Raw genomic sequence first — 24,146 nt, 5'->3', positions numbered from 1 at the left:
TTCATTTATTTTTATCATTTTAGTTCAGTGAGATATTTTCTGCTTTTAAGTTTATTGATGCATTGTGTTCTGCAGTTACATATGAGTTTGGATCCAAAGTTCACCTCTGTGTTGAGTCCCTCGCTGGATTGTTTTGTACACATTCCTTGCATTGGCATTCCTAATGATATTAATGTACTAATTTTCCATATATGTTTATTTTAATTCTGCATTTGAGTTAGGAGAAACGAAAACTATCTTTGCATTGGATTAGCTTGTTGTATTCTCACATGAATTTATTTTTGTCAGGCGCCGTCCCCGTATGAACAGTAGGCACCAGGGATGGCTGCTTTCCTTTCCCCCGCGAGCAACGGGACGCTCCTTCCTGACTTCGGTCCGGCAGCGCGGGCGCATGCACAAGACGACCTTGCTGCCTCTTCCTGTTGGCAGTCACCTGTTCCTGACTGCCAATTCCACTGCCACCAATGAGTTTTCACGTTCATCTATTTAAAGCTGGCTCTGGCACCATTAAGGTGCCAGAGCATCTAGGTCCACCTATGCTCCAGCGTTCCTGCAGGCTTCCCAGCATTCTGCCTGACTTCCTGGATTCTGACTCGGTTCTGTCTGACTTTGCCTTTGGATCTCCCTGTATCTGCATACTTCTTCTGGTTTTGACCTCTGGCTTCCTGACACTGATTTTGCCTGTTTCCTCTATACCACTATTGCCCGTATGGTTTGATCTCGGCCTGCACAACAACATCTATTCACCTGTTACTTCGCTGGTAGCTAACTGGGAGGGCCGAGACTTGCATGATTCTCGCAGTGAACTCCAAACTCCCTTGCGGGGGTCCATGGCGAAGACTGGAGGCTTGTTAATCTCCGCACCTCCTAACTTAGCAGCACAAATACAAGCAGATAAGACCTTCAGGATCAACAATTTTCATCTTTGCACCCTGGGTGCCAACATACTGTAGTCTATACCTCATTGATCACTGTATGCGGATGCCATGAGTTTAATTTTACACTGCTACCAGTCTCGTTATTGACCGCTCGGCTAGGTTACTCATGTTGCCTTGCAACTGATCAGCTGATCAGCCACACTGTCTAGACATGTGCATTACACTTTTACTCTGGTTGGATCCCGGTTACAACTGGAGGTGAGTGCTCCTATACCTGGATCGGTGAATCAGACTATGTATATTCTCAATAGCATTTGCGTGCCAGTAGTGCTGTTTACCTCAGATAGATGTTGACTAGCCTCATTATGTATTTTGTTACATATTGACTAGTAAAGTGGGCAGAATGGGAGCCTCAATGTGATTCACGTTTTATTGGCCCCGACCCCTTGGCATCAAAATTCAGTTATTCACCATGCCCCTCCCCCTTTGACCCTCCCTCTTCACCCCTCCTCTGGGATCCCCCGGAGGGCAACACTACAAAGCTGGTAAGTATGAATTTATGTGCACCAAAGTGATCCACATAAATTTGAGCGCGGATATTTGTAAATAATACTACAAATAATCAAATAGACAGCGGCTTACATGCTTAAAATATGTTGACAAATACCCACTATTACTTCATACATAGAACATACTTGCCTACTTTCTAAATGTGATTCCTGGGAGGTCTGAGGACAGGTGGGCATGTGGGGGGCATAGTCTGGAGATTTGTGTCACTAAACCCCACCCCCTAAGCGTTCGTCACACTTTTGCTCTATACCAGTAGGGGGCGGGGGCACGATGATGCGTTAATCACTAAGCCCAACCCTTCCAATTCACTTTACAGGACAGGCCGAGATACGGGAGGTTGCTCTGCTCTCCCAGGAATGCGGGAGGACTCCCAGAAATTCGGGAGTCTCCTGGACATTCCGGGAGAGTAGGCAATTATGACATAGAACGATACTAGCTTAGTTTAGAAATTAAACAATGATGATCCCTTCATTGAGACCAACTCGTGCTAGGATATTGCATTCATTTATCCAAAATTTTTGGGATAATTCTTGCTCTCTATTACCGCCTCCTAAGATTTTTTGGTACAAATTCAAACTCCATAAAAGTGAATGTATCCAACCAATTTTTATGAACTGAATTAATATGTCTAGGAAGGCTGTGTGTAGCAATCTAATTTTTAATATTGGACCTATGTTGTTTTTTTCGGGTTTTTAAAAACATTTTGATTTTCCTCTATAGGTTTAATTGCACCCACATCTGAAAATATATATGACAAACAGAATAGGCAGATTTTGAATATTACTGATGTAGGCAGATATTATTTTGTCACATCTTTACTACTGATATTTTAAAACATATTACACTATTAGAATTATACTGTTATTTTTAGCTTTTAATAAACATTGTGAGATGGTGACTGGTAAAGTCTGTGAAAGAAGGAATTTGTTCTCTTAGGACATTGTTATTTGTGTTTTAGAATGGGTGAATTAGGTTAAAGGTCACCTTGGGTAAGATGTCATAAAAGGAGGGTGTGTCTCTAAAGTTGTGGTGGAGAAGAATTGTGAAATGGCCCAATATCACAGTAGTGTGTACCCTGCAAGGATGAACGATTATCGTTCCAAAGGCCATCATATTGTTGAACAAGATTTTCAAACTGAACTAAAAATATTGTTCAACAATGGAACAATGTTAATCCAATTGTGCATTTTGTATGCACTCACAACTGTCTTGTATACACACTGCAGGCAGATCTGAGCTGGGAGTGGAAAAGGGCAGGGTGCTGCTGAAACTTTCTGCTTTTTCTTCACAAAAGTCTGTCTCACATAACAGTTCCTGGAGACAGCTCAACATAGACACAAACTGCTAGATCTCAGCAGAAGGTTCCCAGCAGCTTCCCAGTAACCCTGAGCTAGCCAGCATTAACCAAGCCACCGCTTGGAACCATAAACGACCCCAGTATTTGCCTGTAGAGTACAAGCCACCCTAGCAGATCGCCAGCTTTGTCACTTTGTAACAGTGCTAAGAGTATTCTGTAAATACTGTGATACTTTGTTTATCACATTGGCCACTTTGTAATGGTTTTAGCTCCGGGTTGCATTGGGTTAAAGATCACCTTACCTTTCAGCAGTAGAAGTGGATGAGTCTGCAGTGTGAATCTCTTAAATGGGTGGTGTTGGGTTACTGGGACTCTTGGCTCAAGCTGCTTAAAGGCTGTCAGGGCCATGGTTTCCCCTACAGCAGGACCAAAATGTAACAAAAAGGGCCCTCTGACATACACATGTGATAAGGACATTTAGTTTCCCAGTGAGTCTCTTTGCTTGGATAATGGTCCGTGCACAAGACAATTGCAATCAAAATGTTCCTTCCCTGTATGATGCTTCCATCACTCCCCTGTTCTTATATTCTTCATGTGTACCTGGTGGTTACCTTATGTTACCTTAGGTCTCGTCTTCCCCCTCAAATTGGAGAAATGAGAGTTTGTCCTGTGCCCAAGTCTCCAGGTGTGAAAGGAAGGACTTTGATTCTACTTGATTTAAATACCAAAAACCCTATCAGGATTGTTAGGAAGAACTTCCTCTCTGTTCAGTTGGACCTCTCTATCTTGCGTAACGGCTGGCTGGATATTCTAAGGTAAGCCCACAGTGTAATATTTATACATAGAAAAGAAAAGCTCATGTCAGTCTATGAAACTGATACTCCATTTCTAATACTGCCATTTGAAATACTGCTGTAGTGAAAGTGTTGATCCATATGGGGGGTATATGACAGGGAATTTTCTCTGTCTGCAGACAATATCTTTATACCTGTATCTGAGCAGCACAAAGGCGAGTTCACTTTGGTCTCGGAGATGGCTATCCCAGAAGGTGTACTGCTCAGGAGAAATTTGCAGAGTCTCAAACTTTTCAGCCAATGGTTATGACAGATGAAGAGCACAGAGCTGAAGATAAATTGTGTATAGTGTGTACACATGAATGGGCATGCCGAATGGGACTTTTTGTCTCCTGTCGTTGTTAAAATCGCTAAAACTATTGCATCGTTAGAATTTTCCTGTAGTGTCTACCCAGCCTTACTGTTTGATTATGCACAGACCAGAAGCATAGTAACTTTTGTTTTGATGGCAATAAAAGCCAGCCAGTCTGGATTTAAACCTGTACAAGTGGCCTATTTGACTGTCCATGCTGCTAAAAGCTGCTGAGCCTACCTGGAATAGATCGGCCAGCTTGTCCAACATCAATTATCCCTGTCTGCTGGGCAGACAAGCCTTTTAAACTTTAAAGTCCTCCAAGCTCTAGTCTGATTAACAGGTGTCAAACCCATGTCCACCACAACAACCTGAGTCTGACACCTCCCACTTCCCCTAGATAAATGTGGCCAGAACAGGTGTTCTCTTTGGCCTGTCTATAAGGCCTCATTATAGCCACACCCTGGAGCTTGAGAGCTGTGAGAGAAGACTCTTTCCTAAACACATACAATTTTTCTTTCTTCAATCCGTTAATTCAATTGAACATTCATTAATTATCATTATTTCAACCATTTCACAATATATATGTGGTTATAATGTGCTATATACAGCAGCATTTAATGCTTACATTTTTACATTTCAACTATTACAACTATGTCCTGTATGTCCCTGTTTTATGTATGCTCTGTTTTCTTCACTGACTAGTACTGTGGCACATATGCTGACTCACTATTAGATAAAAAGTACAGAGGTAATAAAAAATGTTCTATGTATATTTGTGCTTTGTGTTTTCTTGCTGTCCAGGTGGACAACACATGCAGCAGGAGGCAGAAATCATACTGTATGTTCTGTCACTGGCAGTATTTTCCACGCTGTTCTTGAGAAACTGACATGTGGATGGGATTTACAACAACAATGGTAAAGCACAACAATTGGGGCTGGGGTGTGTGAGCAGGAGGACCATTCAGAAGCTATGGACACTGTGGCTTTTAAATGGCCCTAACGCTCACTCTCCTCTTTTGCAGCCCTTTTAAATGAAAATGTAACCACTTTATGAGAATTTAAAGAGAATCCACCAGTTTTTATTAAAATACATTTTTACATAGCGCATTTTTACTATGTGTACATTTGTCATTTCTGGAGGCAAGTGTAGAGAGCAGATACCTAATATTGGTGGCTAATATGAAAAGTATATCCTCAATCCTGGGGGTTAGTGTAAAGCTGACAGCCAATCCTGGTAGCTGGCGTAAAAGGAGACCCCAATTTTAACGGTGAGTGTTGAAGGCAAACCCCAATCCTTTTGGCTGGTGCAAAGCAGACAGCCAATCCTAGTAACTAGCGTAAAGCAGACTCCCAAACTAGTAACTTGTGTGAGAGGCAAGTCTACATCCTTCTGGCTAGTGTGGGAAACAGACAGTCTGATTCTAGTGTCTAGTGTAAAGCAGACCAATAATCATGGCAGCTACTGTGCAAAGGAGACCTCCTTGTGGCTAATGTTGAAAGGAGATCTCCAAACCTTGAGATTAACGTGGGAAGCTGACTCCAACCCTGGTGGCTTGTGCAGAAAACAGACTCCCAATTGTGGTGGGTATCATGGAAAACAGACTTAATTCCTGTTTGCTAGTATAGAAAGAAGATGGTGGATAGTGTGGACAGTAGATCCCAAGTCCTGGTGGCTAGTGTAGAAAGTAGTCTGCATACATTGTGGCTATTTTCTAGAGCAGGCCCCAGGCCTATTGGCTACAGAAAGATGCAGACTCTATCACTTACCTGATCCAGCTAATGCTCCTCTCTCTTAAGTCCACTTGTTGCCAATTGCAAGTTATCATTGTAGGTTCCTCCTACAGAGAACTCTTATTGGCTGTCAGAGTTCATTACAGTCGGTAAACCTACAAATTGTCATAAATAAGGCCTCTGCTATACTACTGCTGCACTTAACATTCTGTGTCTTTCTACTTTGTTTCTCCTAACTACTAGCTGGGGTTTAAGATGGTACTTTATGACATATGGAATACATCCTAAGCCTGCTACTCTACCATATTTTTTTTTAACTGTGTCTTGTAAGCTCAGGAAAATATATCTTACCTTTCTGGTACTGAAGCCAAAGTTGCTGCTGGACTTTCTTGCTAGGGAATCGGATGGTACAGGTGAGCTCTGAACCATAAAGTGCCTCTGAAATGTAATGAGAGCCATAGATCTGTAGTATGCTCTGTAACTCTTCTTGACTACTGTGAGGACTTATGATCTTCAGCACATTGGCAAATCCTGTAAAATAAATGTTTGATGTTTTCTCCTATACCATTAAATGCAGCACAGTATAATGACTCATCACCAGTGTATTTTAATTATATCATGTGTATAGCCGCACTAGTAAATTGCAAAATGGGAATCACTGTGTAGAAATACTTTCTATGTTTACTTCTGAAGGGATGTTTTGGATAGCTGGCCAGCCACATCTGTTGATTGGTCTGAAGAATGATAAAATTAGTAGGATGAATAAAAGTGGACTAGTCTGTCTATTTAATTCAGCTGCCTCCACAATAATAGTAAGGGACCTCTTTTAACTGGTTGGTTCCAAAGAATCTAAACTGGATGCAATGTACCTCAAATTCTGCTTAATACAAGAATAACAGTATTATTAACATTTTATAAACATTTTAGTTAGCTATTTCAAAGTGCATTGCTGCAAAACATCCCCAAACGAGCTAACCTGTGGATAGTGAGATTGAGTTGAGCTTCACTTTATAGAGGTTGCTGCGTACTCTCCACTGCTGGACTACAGGATATCCCATGGCTTCATTAAACCTCACTTCACCTAAGAAGAGTGAGCAGAAAGGGTGTTAAAATTCTAAACAGAAATGATGATAAGAAAGATTTGAGATTCCAGGCTGAATGTTAAGAAGTGATACAACAATCTAAGTGTGTTTTCATTTCAATGATTGTTATTGCTATTTACCAAAATGTAGTCATCCAATTCTCCAGAGTTCAGCAATACCAAATATATTGGCTGTACTCAACGACTTCGTTTATAAGACTCAGGGGCGGGCTGGGCCGGGGGGCAGGGGGGCATCGCCCCCCCGGGCCGCTCAGAATCACGGCTGTTAGGGCCGCTCGCTCCCCGGAAGTAATATCAATGTGATGCGGCCGCATCACGTGTCATGTGATGCGGCCGCCTGTGCGGCGTGTGCCCCCCGGGCTGACGGACGTCAGCCCGCGCCTGATAAGACTAGATATATGGGTACAGTAATTTTTGTTATTGTTTTTTTAAAACTTTTTTTACATGCATTCGTATGGATCCATTATTAATAATTTGTTGCGTGGGAGGTCTAATTCACATGTATCATACATCTACATGGATCTGTCTTCCTATTTGACAATTCTACTGTCATGGCTTTCCTTTAAAGCCATATTTCCCAAGTCCGGTGCTCAGGGACCTGTAACAGTCCATGTTTTCCATTTCTCCTTGCTGGAGCACAGACATGGTAGTTACTGACTGACACATTGTACCACTTGTGGATCTTTTAGAAATGATTTTACTTGTAATACTGTGAGACTTGGAAAACATGCTCTGTTAGGAGTCCTTGAGGAATGGATTTGAGAAACACTGCTTGAAAACCACAGATCTGCTGGTAAGTTCAGTTTGATTGCGGTTTGCAATGATTGTATTACTAACCACCCAGGTTGTAATTCACACTGTGTTCCTGCAAAGGGCATGATTAGAAATGTGTGGGCGCAGTAAAGTTTTTGGGCTCCTTACCAGGGTGGCTGGGCACCTCCTTTTGCTATATGCTGCTCTACACTTCCTGCTTAGATAGGAAGAAAACATCTGAACTCCCTTCTCCTCTCAGAAGAATCTAATTCTGAAGCCCTAGAATGCTGAACCACTTTCTTTGATTTTAAATCATGGCAGTGGTCACACATATACCTCCCAACTGTGATGATTTTGGCTGGACATCCCGATTACCGTCCCACAAAAGGGGTGTGGCATTTTACAAAAATTTGTCCATTTGTGGGCGTTGTTTGGGTGGAATGAAGCAGGGTTTATTTTGTCCCGATTTTGAGATTTTAAATGTTGGGAAGTATGGGCACACAGCAGCTCAGAAAGCCCTATGCTTATGGCAGACATCACACTATTCTCCTATCAGAGGGTTTCAGGGCCCACAGGCTTGGTTAGCAGCTATACAAAGCCTGGCAGCTGATTCGCTGACTAACAGCTACCGTTTCTATTCAGGTAGTTACACACACATGGTTCCTGCAAATTTAGCAAGAGATATACAGCCTTCATTTTTCCTTGACATTTATAAACATCAAGCTGCAGAGCAGCTTTACATGGATATAGAAGAAGTTTTTACATACTACCCAACTCTCCCTGAATGTCAGGGAGACTCCCTGAAATAGGGGTGATCTCCCTCACTCCCTGTAGAGTCTGGCATTCTCCCTGATGTTGAGCCAGTACAAGACGTGGTTGGTTTTGCCGTCTGTGGCATGATGACACAGTTCAGAAATTGTGTCCTATGTCCATGTATTGATGCCTATGGAGGTGGCCATTTTTATGGAGACCAAGATTTAATCAAAGACTTACAGGTAAGACAACACGACTTCAGTAATGGAGACTGCAATATAAAAGACACTTCAGTCTCTATAGATTCATTAGCTGTTTTTCTTTAACGCATACTTGCCTACTCTCCCGGAGTATCCAGGAGACTCTCACATTTCTGGGAGACCTCCCGGGCTACCGGGAGAGCAGTGCAACGTCCCGCTTTTCAACCCCCGCAATAGATAAGTGGTGGGGGGGGGGCTTAATGCCAAATATTAAGTCATCTTAGCCCTGGGTCAAAATGATGCGCTTCATCAAGCCCCGCCCCCACACACCCACCTCCCCCAGGATCTCCCTGAAGCCAACCAGGATAAGTTGGCAAGTATGAGTTAATAACATGCTCCTAGTTAGTTTAGAAATTGGAATTGTGTATAGAGACATGCAATGACAATCAATGGATGTATGTTCAGTCTATACAATTACTCTGATGATGAAGACATGGGAATTCTTCACTGGGTGCTTTTAGAATAGATTCGCCTTATACAATATATTGTTAATATTATAACAGTGCATAGTCATAGGTAAATGTTACAGAAAACAGCATTCCTGTGGAATTGTCTATTGATACAAAGTAATATTGCCAGTAAAGTCACAGCACACATAACTTGCATAATATACTTTTTCATTTGAGGTTTCTGTCCTATGTTTGAATAAATTTAAACACTTTACAAGACCTGTGGGAGTGGCTAGAACTATTCCATATATATCTTTATTTTTTTTTAACAAAGTCCTGCTAAGAATTGAAGGTGTAATTTATCCTCATGCTTCATTTATCTAAAAATGTGTTTTCTCAAATGCCAATTCAGATGTCTTTTAATCATATTGTGTTCCGCAATTAATTGATCAATCTCTGATGTTTACAATGTAATTGAATTGTGCAATTTAAAGTATTAATGAAATCGGTAACCATGCTTATATTTTTCAAGGTCTATACCTCTGTAGGCTGCTGTGTAAAAAAAAAAACACCATTGTTTTATTTTGTTATTTGTAAGCTAAGAGAAGAACATTTCACATTATACAGCAGATATCAACACATTTACCTGTAAGCAGCACTATGTCAGGTCGTGGTTCTGATAGCACTCCTCTACACTGTTCCTCCACAGAGAGTGGGATAACAAGTAGTCCATCAGCCAGTTGTGGGAAATCCTTAATGAAATTATTCTCCCTATGGCAGACAGAACACATTGAACTAATCAAAGTACTCCTCATTCTTAAACACATGTTAGTGTACATACATACTTTTCAACATATTGAACCTCCCTCTGTAAGGTCCGAGGGACAAGCGAGGGTTGCTGAGATATTGTATATATATATATATATATATATATATATATATATATATATTTATATATATAGTCAAACACACATACTTGTTTTTATTGCATCGTGAGGACCCATGTCTGGAACATGGCGTATAGAGACACCCCTTTCCTAATGCCTTTTCGACAGTACAATCATAGGGCTATGTGTAAGAACGGTTTGTCACCAGAGTTACCACATGAGATTTACACTTTGACTTTGCATAAAGTACTGACACGGACTGCAAGATGGGGAAAGTGTCATGTATTTTGACTGTCTGAAGACATCCACATGCCCGCTTACACCAACACCTAGCCATGGAGGCTACAGCCCTGTTCAACCACTTTGCATCATTACAACAAGTTTGATCGCTCTTTAAAGCTGTTATGCAGTTCTTTATGTTGAATTTCTCTCCTGACCAGTTCCGGTCTTTCAGTATGGATGGTTCAGCCATAAGGCATGCAACACAGTCTCGCTTTCCGGGCACCTGGCATGTCTGTATAAACCTCATCAGGTGTTTCTCCACCACCTGGACCTCCTCTCTGTCCCAGGATTTCCTCTGCACTTCTTTGTAACCTGAATGGAAGTAGAGTGGTCCCTTATGGCTTTGCAAAATACAGAGAAGGCAAAGTTCTTCTGCCTTGCAAAACTGTGTGCTACACCTATCTGTGGAAGCCAATGGTTGGGCACTGGTCCCATGTTGCCATGTCAATACACTGCCTCTCTTCTGATGTTGAAGTGTCGACTAAACACTTGGCCACTTGTCCCTCTGTCATGGGGGATTGCTCATCATCCAATATGTCGCTCTGTAGCTGGACTAGTTATGAAAAGAAACAGATATGTAAATGACCGAGGTTAAAGTCAAAAGAATACATCAGACACCAGATTTTACACTTACTGTCTGGATCAATGTGCATCTCGTCCAAATGCTTGCCAGTCTGCCACTCTTGAGAGCTATTAACAGTTTGCTGATCTTGGCGAGTTAGAAGGTACCTTCTGGGAGACGGTAATACTGCCGGTGCATCCTTATGTTGTGCCCAAGGAAGTCTGCCAACTAATCCAGTTTTGTGTCGTTTAGGTTGAGCACCCCCGGAGAGAGGGGCAATGTGTTTTTGAAGCTTCGTGGAAGACAGCGTCTGGGGATGCTTGGCCCCACACTCTCGGGCAAACAGTCGTATGCAATCGGAGCCTCTGAAGTGTGACAAGGCAGCTGGTCTGGTGAACATGTAGACATTTTGGCTATCCACGCCACATTTGTCAAGCTTTTCTGCAAGAAGTTCCATTGCAGCTTAGGGACTATTCTCCTTCGTTTTCCTCGAATTTCAATGCGAGTGAAGTGCTGGCAGAGCTTCCACTCAACCTCAGAAAGCGCTAGGGACACAGCTTTGTGGAGATCCGAGGTATCTCTTAAAGAGAAGGTAGTCAGCAATATTATTGAAACTTCCCCTTCCCTTCTTCGATTGAACAAAATCACCTGTGCCAGGGTGACATTTGTAAGTAGTGCCCAGTGGTTAACTATAGACTCGGTGGATAGCCCATTTCGGTAGGCTTGCTGTTTCTCATCGAGGTACAAGTGCATCTTTTTCACATATTCTGTGAAAGGTAAGAGCTGAGGCATGCTCCACTTGGATTCCTTAATAGTTTTCAAAGCAGCCGATGAGATCAACTCGTTTCATCTTGCCTCATATAGCTTCCTGAAATTTCATGGGCTTTCAATCGCAGCAGTGCAGCCCTCCATCATGGCTCGGCATTCCAAAATGCTCGCTATCTTTTGCAGGCCATGCCCGATCTTGAGTGCCAGCGAGGGTGTTTTAAATGTACCTGCCTCTTCGTCATAGCCAGCTACCAGCTTCACAGTGTCGATTATGAGCAGAAAGTTTGAAGGGGTGGTAAAGTCTTCCATCCTCTTCAAAGGGGTAGCTCTTCTGGCCTTTATCAATAGCCTGCACTAAGCTTCTGACGGATGTACTCGTGCCTGCCAAGATCTGATCCGACCTGGTTGCACAGATGCTGTCCCATCTACATGATGCATCGAACATTTTAAACTGTGAGTAAGACTTCATCCTGGGTCATGTCACTCAAGAGCTTCCAAAAGCCATCACTGATGTCAGGCGGAATTGGCTGAGTAAAGGCGCACAGTGACTGGACTCTGTTCTTGCTAGGTGTGAGTTTGTTGCCCCTTCGGTTTAGCTTACATCTCTTCATGTGTCGTCACAGGTATTTCCTTGCAGACAACCCCTAGCAGGCTACACAGTGCATGAAGCCTTCCGCACCCATCTCTTTGTCTGGAAGTTTGCACGGGACCAGAATGCCATGGCCTGCCCTCATTGCCTCAGCATTGTGTGCAAAGTTGCCCCTATTGCGAAGATGTGCCGTTTGCAAGCACCTTTCTTTTGAGTGCTTGGGGAATTTCAGGGCCCAGGCTTCAGTCTCATTGCGGTGAACATGTTCCATGTGCCGGGCAATTTTTAAGAGAGGTTTCTCACAGTACAGGCAGTACTGCTTTTTGTTATACACCCTGGAACCATCAGTGTTTCTGGATAGTGTTTGGACAGACACCATGTTGTTTCTCTGACCCTCTGTGTTTAAAACATGGATAGCAGAAGTTCAAGAATGATCAAACATAGAACTCATCTCTGGGTACCTGCACACTGCTGCGCTGGTGGGCAATGGGGCATCACCGCTGGTGTGTGAACAACTCTCCTCCGAAGTGTCAGGGGCATACTCATCTCCACAGCTCTCTGGGCTAAAGTCAGAGCTACTGGTGGGCTCTGTCATGCTTCATTGTCCCCGATTTACCTTCAGTAGCAGACGGATTCACCTGTGTCTTTACCCGCTAGGTGTACAAAGCGCCGACAGGATGCAGTTATTTCCTTTTCCTGCTCCTGCTATACATTTGGACGGAATACTGGCCTCTAGTGGAGGGATGCACACACACTCTTTCTCCCCTCTACATTGGACAGACGCACACTTTTGTTCTGACAAATGTGACTCGCAGGGACATAGCAGATTTTTATGCTGAGTATATCAGCAAGGTCCCCTGCATTGATTAGCCTTGAGAAGCTTTGTGAGGACCTCAATTTTTGTCCCCACTACGACTCAGGTCCCCACAGTGTTTGGTGTGTAAACAGGTCAATGTCCCTACAAGCATATGAATGCAAGTACACACACACACGCACACACACACACACACACACACACACACACCGATCAGGCACAACATTAAAACCACCTATCTAATATTGTGTAGGTCCTCCTCGTGCCGCCAAAACAGCTCTGACTTATCGAGACATGGACTTCACAAGACCTCTGAAGGTGTTCTGTGGTATCTGGCATGAATATGTTAGCAGCAGATCCTTTAAGTCCTGTAAATTGTGGGGCCTCCATGGCTCAGACTTGTTTTTCCACAGATCCTCGTTCGGATTGAAATCTGAGGAATTTGGAGACCAAGTCATCAAATTGAACTCTTTGTTATGTTCCTTAAACCATTCCTGAACAATTTTTGCAGTGTGGCAGGGTGCATTTTCCTGCTGAAAGTGTCCACTGCCATCAGGAAATACCGTTGCCATAAATGGCTATACTTGGTCTGCAACAATGTTTAAGTAGATGGTACATGTCAAAATAGCATCTTCATGAATGCAAGGCTTCCCAGCAGAATATTTCACAGAGCATCACACTGCCTACTTCGGCTTGCCTTTTTTAAATAGTGCCTTCTGGTGCCGTCTCTTCTCCATGTAAATGACGCACACGTACCTCCACCTGGTGTAAAAAATAACTTGATTCATCAGACCAGGCCACCATCTTCTATTGCTCCAGGATCCAGTTCTGGCGCTCATATGCCCATTGTGGGCACTTCCGATGATGGACAGGGATCAGCATGGGCACTTGGACAGATCTGTGGCTAGGAAACTCTATATGCAGCGAGCTGCACTGCACTGTGTTTTGACACCTTTCTATCATAGTCAGCATTAACCTTTTCAGCAATTTGTGCTACAGTAGCTCTTCTGTGGAATTGGACCAGATGGGCTAACCTTCGCTCCACACACATATAAATGAGACTTGGGTGCCCATGACCCTGGCACCGGTTCACCGGTTGTCCTTCCTTGGAACAGTTTTGATAGGTAGTAATCACTGCACAGTGGGAACATGCCAGGAATATGCTCTGACCCAGTCGTCTAGCCATCACAGTTGACAAAGTCGCTCAGATCCTTACACTTGTAAATTTTTCCTGCTTCTAACACATCCACTTCAAGAACTGACTGTTCACTTGCTGTCTAATATATCCCACCCCTTGACAGGTGCCATTGTACCAAGCTAATCAATGTTATTGACTTAACTTGTCAGTGGTTTTAATGTGGTGGATGATGGTTGTGTGTGTATTGTGTATATATGCACAAATGAACTTGATGCTTCTTGTTATTGAGTTAGTCTATGGCATTGTGAGATCGAAACCCTGGAAATTGCCCATTTGCAAAATCTTAATGCTGCTACTGATAATGAGTGGTTAATGAAATTACAGAATACCATTACTGGTTTTAAGGCCTTTTGAAATTTAAAAAAACTAAGTAAAGATTGTAAAGAACACAAGGTATATCACTGGGTATTAGATTCTGAAATTAAATGCCCTAGCGGCTCTACTTCTGGGCATAGCAAAAAACGCTTACAGAGGTACTTCACTAATATTAATGGACCATCAAAAACATTGCAGAGAAACAGACCTCTGTAAATCCAAGTGATGTGAGAGGAGGCAGCACAATAATAAAACCAAACACTGAAGGTGCACCTTTCCTTCTGAGTTCACACTTAATGACTGTGAAATGTCACCTTTTATTTCAGGTTTTGCTCAGAGAAGATTTGATTGGAGACATATATAAATAACAGACAGCTCAAGCTGAAGGACTAAAGAACGTGTCTTTAATACACCAAGTTACAATCCATCAATTTCAATATTCATGTGTTTAGTTAAGAGAGATAACTAAGTGCACTTAAATCACTTAAGCAAAATAAAGAAATAATCATTTATCCAGCTGACAAAGACAGCCCCACAGTTATTCAATACTATTACAATTCTATCCAGGAGATCAAATGCCAACGTTCTGATGTCACTTGTTATAAAGTTTAGAAGCTGGATCTAACCAGTGGATATATGAATGAAATTGACTATTATATAACTATGAATCTGTAACAGCTGGATTGTTGCTCACACTGCTAAATTTCTTACCCAAAGTTATTCTAAGATTCCTGTGATTCTCAGGCTACCTATGGTATGCAAATCTTCAGTTGATCCCCTAGGACATACTATCATTTCAACCTGGAGATCATTGTGCCAACCTTCAACACAGTTTGTGTAATTTTTCTTTCATCTCATAGCAAACTCTAGTGTAAGGTATGTTGCTGCCAGTAATTATTTCCTTGTCAAAACTAAGACTGCCTGTCCATTACAAGAGGGCTGTATGTTAGCTACCCTTTATGGAGGTAGCTTGTACACTAATATAATACATGAAAAGCAATTAGGCTGTTCATGATGCTATTGTTAACACTGAATTACCAAGGACCACCAGTTGAGTGTCTTATGTTGCTAACTGACATTATTCTACATAAGAACAATTTTCTTTTTGTGACTCTGGATTACCTACAACTGCAGAGGACTGCAATGGGGTCAAACACGGCCCCCACTTATGCTAACATTTTTATGACCGAATATGAAATGAAATATAATTTGATTGACCCTAATTATTCAAGATCAATACACTTTACATTTGTTATATAGACAAAGTGTTTTTGTTCAAACCTCTTTATGCTCTTTTGTTGAACAGCTCAACCTTCTTTTGGGTACCATCCAGTTCACAATTACGTTCAGTACAGAAACTGTCAAATATCTGGACATAACTGTTGTCAAATATAAGGATGGGATTCAGACATATCTATATAGAACAGAAACTGATAAGAACACCTGCATATTACCTTTATCCCAGATGTTATGTGTGGTACACATCACCTCTGAAGTTGAGCTACTTAATTGAAATGGTGAGCTATTTATCTCTAGAGAATATGACCCTATTGAAATCAAACAAGCTATTTATTCTTGCTAAGGATGTGAAAGGAATCAGTGTTGGTTTCCAAATATGTGACCCAAAAAAGGACATTAGACTACAATTTCAACTGTTTACATGCATTTTCACCATCTTTCAGTGAAGTTATTTTAAGACACTGGCATGTCATGGGCTCAGGTCATGTTCTCTCTAAATAAAAGTAAGTGAACCTCCTATGTTTTGTTATCACTGAGGCAACAATTTATGAGATCAACTCATCTGTATGAATGTACATCCTAATTCTAAATCTGGATCAGGAAATTGACAGGAGGCTTGAAACCAATGTCCTCAAATATGCTGCTTGTGTGAATTGCCATTTTCTGCTTGTTGTTTTAATTCGGTACACCCTGTCAGGGTCTGTCCCTCTCAAGTACAGACTTGTAAGAGTCATTACATTATTTATATCATCCAATGTCCATGTAAAAATGTATATGTTGTAAAGTCTATACGAACGGCTAAAAAATGTTTTGCTATTCATAGGTCTTCAGTTAAAAAGCTATGCTAAATGGGACCGCTGCTGATACCACTTTACTGATAGTCACCAGGCATTTTGTATATGCACGCCAGGCATCAAGGTCATGCTGTGAAACATCTTATGTTCATGCTCGTTGACCTTATTCCCCCATTACCCAAAGGGAAAATTTCTTCTTCAGCTTGAACTCAAATGGATTGAGAGACTTGCCAGCATGGCACTTGATGGATTTCATGAGGATTATAATCTTGCTTTATATGTGATATATTAGGTTCTATAAGTGTTCTTTCAGACATGGAACTAACAAGCTGTGGGACCTGGTGCAGGGAGATGGGGAGGAAGGAACCGGCGCTCCCGACCCTCTGCATCTGCCATGCAGCAGGCCCCATTATCTCCATGGGCCCCGGTACACCGCACCTGATACACCAATGGTAATTCTGTCACTGGTTTCTTATTAATCTTATATTTTGTTTTCATCTATTCTTACTCTGTCGATTCCTGCTGATAGGTATAATTTTTCTTTTCTTTCTCTTTTTAGAAGTTCCTTTCTTAGGGGTGTTAAATTTCTCCTATTATATGCATTCATGTGTTTGCATGTACTTTATTCCTTTTAGTGGTGCTATGCCTCTCTAGTCATACTTCAATCTACCTATATTGTGCTTTATTTTTATTGGAACTGTGCACCACCTACTTTTGGTTTGTCTCTGTGCTGTGTGTCATGACAGCTTGTTTTATTAGTGCCCTGGCAGCTTTCTTTTACTTCTGCTGCTTTATATGCCTGCAGCATTACTTCAATTACTTGGTTAACCAGCGTGACAGGGCGCTGTATCTCCCTGTGATCGTTTCACAGATTGATGGCATGCTGAGAGGGTGTGGCACTCCTATGTTCTATTTTGCTGCCATTAGTTGTTTATAAGTTGCTAGTTTGTCATGCATGTTGTGCCTTGATTTAGATATATATGTAGTGTTCGAAATAGCAGCCGTTGGTACTCAGCCTCTGTGTATGCATGAATAAAGAATTTGATTTTGCTGCTGGCTTCTTGGATCTCCATGCTTGATCTCCTCACCTCTCTCTTACCCTGTCCGTGTACTTGCTCCCCTAGCGCGTTATCCCCTCCACTGACTCCCCTTGTGCCTGCAGTCTGTTTGCCCTCCCTTTAGTATGTAAGTGCTTATGAGCAGTGCTCTTTTACCTTCTGTCTCTATACCATTTCTTCTCCTCCAAATTCACTGTGTTAGCTATGCTTGGAGCTATTGGAGTCTTGGTTTTATTTGTTTATTGTTCTGTACTGTTTTACCCTGTATGGTCAACTGTTTGTACTCTGTATGGCACTGTGGAAATCTTGCAGCGCCTTATAAATAAAGGATAATAATAATAGTTACAAAGAAACTGCTGTACACACACACACACACACACACACACACACACACACAAATTATCATTACTATACACTGAATGTTATATCTATGGTTGAAAATATTTCCCTTTCATTTTGATATTCTCTTGTTTACTTCATATCTTGAAACACTAATGAAAGCAGCACTTTTATTCATAGTCTTTATTGTGCTATGCAGCAGTTTCTGTGATTAATTTTATTGAGAAAGATTAACATATATCTTGACAGGCATAAAAAAAATCCTTTATCAAATGTTTGACCTCTTTTACACACTGACATATTACTTCCAATTGATTATCTAGCATTCTACCGTGCTACTCAGGTCAAAAGATTCAGATTATGTATGCATGTCAGAAAATACGGTCTCTGTAAAAATAAGCACAAATCCACGGTTGCAACAAATTTGAGAAATATTAATTAGTAATAGGTATTCAAAAAAATGTTGGCCAGAAATTTAGGGATATATCTGTCTGTTTTATTGTTTAATGCTTACTCCATAATTGATTATTAATTAGGTTATTTATTTTGCTTCTTTAAGGGTGCAATTGACCTTGATCACATTAATATTCATAGAGACATAGTAATTTCTCACATATTTCTGTTCTAACAGACTATTCAAACAATACATTGCCTGCATCCCAATACATAATTTAAAACAGTTATATGCTGAAAAGGGGGCATGATGGGGATTATGTTTTTCGAATACTTAGCAAGCACAGCAATATGTATGAGCCAACCGCTTGTGTTTGTCCCTATATTATAAGGTTGATACAGACCCATTGTTTCCTCCTACAGAGAGCACATGCTTATACAGTGCACATAAGTGCTATATTTCATCCCTAAGTAGCAGAAAAATAAATAACAATGGCAGTTTTTTATCATCAGTTTTGAAATAAAAATGAAATAAAATTACATTTGCACCAAAATGAAACCACAAATATATGTATATTGCCTTTAGCACATTATTATACAATACTCATTCTTTTAACAGTAACGTTTTTTACTGTATGTTAAAATAGACACAGAATTACACATGTAGGGCCTGATTCATTAAGGAATGTAAGTTAAAAAAGGAGTAAGTTGTCCGCTGGACAAAACCATGTTACAATGCAAGGGGTGCAAATTAGTTTAATATTTTGCACATAAGTGGCTCTTTTGTCATGTAGCACCAAAATACTTGATAGCTTTATTTTTACACTGGAATTTCAAGTTGAGCTAGGACATGTCCTATCCAACTATGAATCTGCAATCACATTTTAAATTTACATCCCTCTTCTATGCAACATGGTTTTGCCAAGGTGCAAAGTTACTCATTTATTTTTTACTTTCCTTTCCTTAATGAATCGGGCCCATAGTCTGCTACTGCTGTATATGTTTTGTCCTTTTAATATTCCATAGTTGGTGAATGCCAAATCTTATCAACTGCTCAAAGAAAATGTTTTTTTTATTTATTATGAATAAAAAATACTATATGTAATGCTTTTTCTACATCTGTATGGATCCTTTTCTGGTGTGTTTGCAGTTAATCACAGTCATAAATCTCTGACACTACTTCATTTGTTCACCCACACATGTGGTTTTTTGTTTACAAAGCAGAATTTGATCTTCCTTAAAGGTGCCATATAATGAATTTCAGAATGCTTCGAATCGTTCACCTATTTCAAGGTGTGGGGAATGTATGTGCTGTCTCAACATATATAATTAACTGTATGGTTGAACCAAGAGTAGCATTATCCTAGTGAGGTATAGATGATTTATAACCCTATGAAATCATACAAACAATTATCTTAGCACTTGCAGGCAATAATTCATGTGATCTTTTAGGTTTCAGCACCTGCAAAATAATTTATATGTCCATGCGGTTTTGGTCAATCCACCTGGATAAAAGGCTGTTTTTTAGACATGGTTCTGACAGCCAAGACAGCATTGTGGTTTGAAAATAAGGTAAGTATTTAATAGGGAGTCACCGTTATTATTATTATTATTATTATTATTATTGTCATTGTTATATATATAGCGTCAATCATATATGCAGTGCTCTACAGAGAATATGAAGTCATTCACATAAGTCCCAATCCCATTGGAACTTACAATCAAATTTCACTACCACACACAAACATACACACACACACACACACACACACACACACTAGGGTCGATTTTGTCAGAAGCCAATTAACCTACTAGTATGTTTTTGAACTATATGACAAAACTAGAGCACTCAGACGAAACCTCCACATACACACGAGGAGAACATACAAATTCCACACAGATAGGGCTCTGGTCAGAATTGAATCATGACACAGCAAACGTGCCTCCGTGCTCTTACACCCATGTGCATGCTGCTACTTGCGGTGACAAGTCTGCATTATAAATGGTACCCCATCTTGAAATAATATGTGATTCCCCGTAATAGTTAAATTATTTTTGCCCCTGTTATAAATCAAATAGTGTTGCACCCATAATGAAATAATTTAATTTAATAAGTCAATGGCGACTCCCTAATAAATATTTACCTTATTCTTTTTTCTGTCCTGACAATAACTTACGATTTGACTAATCTTGCCTATCACAATCACATCTAAAAAAACTCAGCACAATTTGTATACTTTACATGTGTAAAAGTCAGGATGGCCATTTCAACTGACGCTTTGAAATCATATGGTTTGATGCGGTTTTGCCTTTAGCAAATCTCACAGTTTAAAAACCGCACATAAAACTGCTAATGAACATGCATTTTTTCCAAACCGCACTTTAGTAAGCATCTCCCTAAATCTTTTATTCGGTCTCACCTGAAACTCATCTGGAAAACTTGACCTTGATTGACTCTCTGGGTCTTGTTGTCAAACCCATGTAGCATCTCTCCAAACAGTGTGTCATTCAGGTGACTTTCTGGACGTAAACACTTAGAACCGTCACAAATATCCGTCACCATTAGACAAGTTCTGCCATCTGGAGCTAGTCGATATTCCTCAACACAACTAGACATAAATAAAACATATATCATTACGCATATATTTAAACAGATATAAAGAAAAAATTATTGAACACACCTCTGTATAATCTGTAACAAAAACACTTCAACATGTTATCGAATAATGTTAATGTAGACCTTTTACTTTCCTCTCCTCTACTTCTTAGAGCATATATTTTCATTATTCGATTATTTATATAGACAAACTCAGTTCTTTGAGGATTTAAATATATATCTGGTGTATTTTCATTTAAAGTCCATATGCTGACTCTTTAACCTTTACTCTCTGCCCAGAGCTATCTTAACACATGGGCACACTGGGCAGTTGCCTGGGGGCCCCACAAGCATAGGCATGCTAACTTTTCAGTATATTATTGCAGGAGATTTATTCAGAACCTTCAAACCCTCTTTATTAAAACCTTTAGGTGGGCTAATCACCTCGGTATCAGTTGTTATCTGTACATGCAAACTTGCTTTTGTGAATACATATCTTTACCTTGACAAAAACAACATACAACGTAGACAAAATCAACAGACGTCATTTTTTAAAGCAGTTTTCTGCAAACAAATTTCACAAATGTTTTTATTGAACACTTGATTTATAATAAATAATTCATTAATGATTTTGTACTGTGCCATCTCCATTTGTATGATTTACCAACTGAGTACCATTTTTATGTTGAACTTCTTGTTTTTCAACTTAATGTCTCATGTTATAGTGTCCAAACGTTTCTGTGGATTAATCTCTGCTGTACTGCATGTTTTTTAATGTTTAAACACTGATTTTGTAGGCGGTACTAATAAATAAGCTTAATTTTATTGATAATTTACATTTTTATTCCTGTGAGTGAGTGTGTAAGTAGTGCCCTGGTTCACTGTTTTGCCCAGGGACCTATAATGCTGTTAAGACAGCCCTGTCTCTACCTCCTGTTAAAATGGAAGTACATTTTTTTAGAGCTCCCCATCTTTCTAATCTGACCCCCATGAAGCAAGTAGGGAATGCCATTACCTAGTGCCAGAAATGGCTTAGGGCTCAGGAGAATACCCCTCATTTGCTATGTAAAGGGGACAGATTCCAAAAGTAATCTTCCCCTTTAGTTTACACAAACTGTTCACTCTTCTTCATGTCTCACGCCACTGTCATGCCTTAAATGTCCTTCAGTAATCCCATAACCTATTTGCCCCTTATGTACTCTATTCTTCAAGCTAGCATTAAGAGTAGCTAATTGACTTCTATCACGCCAAGAATTTGCAGGGTTAGTTATTTAAAATGTTATTGTGTACAAATACAAGTAGTGCCTTGCCTACAAAGATTCTGGAAAATGCATAAACTGTCTATATAAAGTTTTCACTCCCTATGGCATTTTTCGCAATTTTTTCTTACGTCATAGCATTAAAATAAATTTATTTGTTAATTCTAACCACTGATCAATATAAAATACTCTGTATCAGAAAAACAGACTATAATTTATTACATAAATATTTATCCCCTTGTTTTAGTAGAAGTTGAACTTATACAATTGAGTCTATTTGGCTTAGTCGCTACCATCTTTGTGCATTTGGACATTACAATATCCACCCATTCTTTGTAATATTGCTTTAGTTGAATCCGGATGGATGGGTAATATTGTTGGTGAACATAAAATCCCAACTCATTCCATAGATTATATTTTTTATGGGATTGAGGTGTGGAATTTAACCATTCCAGGATATTGTTTTTTATCTGTGTTCTTTCTATTTTGGTGTGGCTTTTGCTGTACTCACAAGTCCTACATGTCTAGTAGAGTGCAGCATGTTTTCCTCCTGGATTTGACTGTCTTGCTTCATCCACCCCGTCGCAGAGAAGCATCCCTTTAGCACTATGCTTCACAATATGGATAATGCATTAATTGTAAACAGACCCGACTACAACCAATTCATTTTGTGACTTCTGAAGAAAATTGATTGAGTTTATTTTGGTGTATGCTGGGAAAAGGGATGACTATGTGTATAATCAATTATGTTGTTTTTTATTTGTAGCTAATTAAAAGCAAGCTTTAGTTTTTTTTATGTGACAAAAAAGAGCAATTTGTGACCCTCAGTGCTACGAATAAACCAATTTTTATTCAATGACGTAGAAAAAAAATCCCTGTAAAATGCCAAGGGGTGAGTACTTTAAGTTTTTAAAGTCACTATATATTCAGATATCCAAGAATAAATAAGCCAAGATGTTTACATTGTTGCTACAATGTTGTAGTTCTTTGTAACTGTTCACCTTTAGTGCTGCATAGAAGCTGATTTTATATCTGGTTGTCAACTTTAAAGGTGCTTTAAGTAATAGAGAGAGCTCTGGAGAAAAGGAAAAACTCCAATTGATCAAGTGTCAGTTTAAACAATAGGATTCCTAAAGGTAAACATTGCATTTACCAATTTTTGAGGTGATTTAAGGCATGGTATCACTATAGTTTAAAGATGTTGAACAGAATTTTGACATTTTCTGACGTCCACATTTGTTTATGAAAGATCAGCCAGCTTGTAGTTTTTGTAGATCAAACGTGAAACAATGCCTTAAAATCACCCGAATCACCGTCGGACGTAAGTGTGTGCCGTATCCTGCGTGAAATTGCTCTGTGTATGCTCAGAAATGGACCTAACGCTAGTAAACACAAGTGCATGCAATTTATGTCCAAATGCAAATGAAACTCCGACTGCCTACGATTTGAAGAGCGGAACGGTGGAGGTAAGGGGCCTTACTGTACATTGCATGCACCTTCGTCATATTCAGGCTTTGGACATCTCTGAGGTATGTTGTTTTTAGCAGTATAACTTGCACCAGCTACTGGGCAGGTGAAAGTGCCTATAGATAGTGATGATAGTGGTGTATGCATGTCAGAACATTTGTTTGCAATCCAGAGAAACTTTTATGTACAGTATGCATTAAGAATAGCTGCAGACTTTGTGAAAAATAATACTTGTATCATTCTCAAAACTTTTGGCCATGACTGTACTTTCCTTAATGAATCAAGCTCCAAATGTTGTTGCCTACTTTTAGATCACCAGCAATACATTATATAAATTATTTAAACATGAAAGGTAATGGAGTATATTATTGTTTTCAAATTTTATATTATTATTGCATTTGTAGATTATAACTGAGTTTTTTTTTAATTTCAAACACAACTACTTTGAGAAAAACTTCAGGAATTTCAGGAGTGATATATATTACACATGCAATATCAGGAGCCAAAGAATAGTAAACAAGTTAGAAGTCTACATATTCAAATCTAAGGTGAATAATGCATTTTAATATTTTCCTTAGATGAGATGTGGCCAGTAACCTTTGACTGTGCAATTCAAATTGTGTTTTCTTTTAACTTTTGGTATTCTTTCATAACCTTCATGTTTTTTCTCATCCTATGTTTTTATGTCCTGTTTTGCACCCATT

General features: G+C 39.9%; 1 protein-coding gene across 3 annotated transcripts in view; it reads right to left on the bottom strand.

Annotated features, from left to right (window-relative positions):
- Nucleotides 1-24,146, bottom strand: part of ASTN2 (astrotactin 2) — a 570,610-nt gene that overhangs the window by 199,538 nt on the left and 346,926 nt on the right. For all 3 annotated transcript variants that reach the window (XM_075184700.1, XM_075184701.1, XM_075184702.1), the window contains 4 exons: nt 20,541-20,729; nt 9,529-9,653; nt 6,602-6,706; nt 5,977-6,156 (listed from right to left, as the gene is read on the bottom strand). In XM_075184700.1, coding sequence (XP_075040801.1) covers nt 5,977-6,156; nt 6,602-6,706; nt 9,529-9,653; nt 20,541-20,729 — 599 coding nt within the window. The remainder of the gene's footprint in view (nt 1-5,976; nt 6,157-6,601; nt 6,707-9,528; nt 9,654-20,540; nt 20,730-24,146) is intronic.

The sequence above is a fragment of the Mixophyes fleayi genome, chromosome 9 (assembly GCF_038048845.1).
Source record: "Mixophyes fleayi isolate aMixFle1 chromosome 9, aMixFle1.hap1, whole genome shotgun sequence".
NCBI lineage: Eukaryota > Metazoa > Chordata > Amphibia > Anura > Limnodynastidae > Mixophyes > Mixophyes fleayi.
Note: the sequence above shows the minus strand (reverse complement) of the source record. Positions and strands in the feature narration are given on the sequence as shown.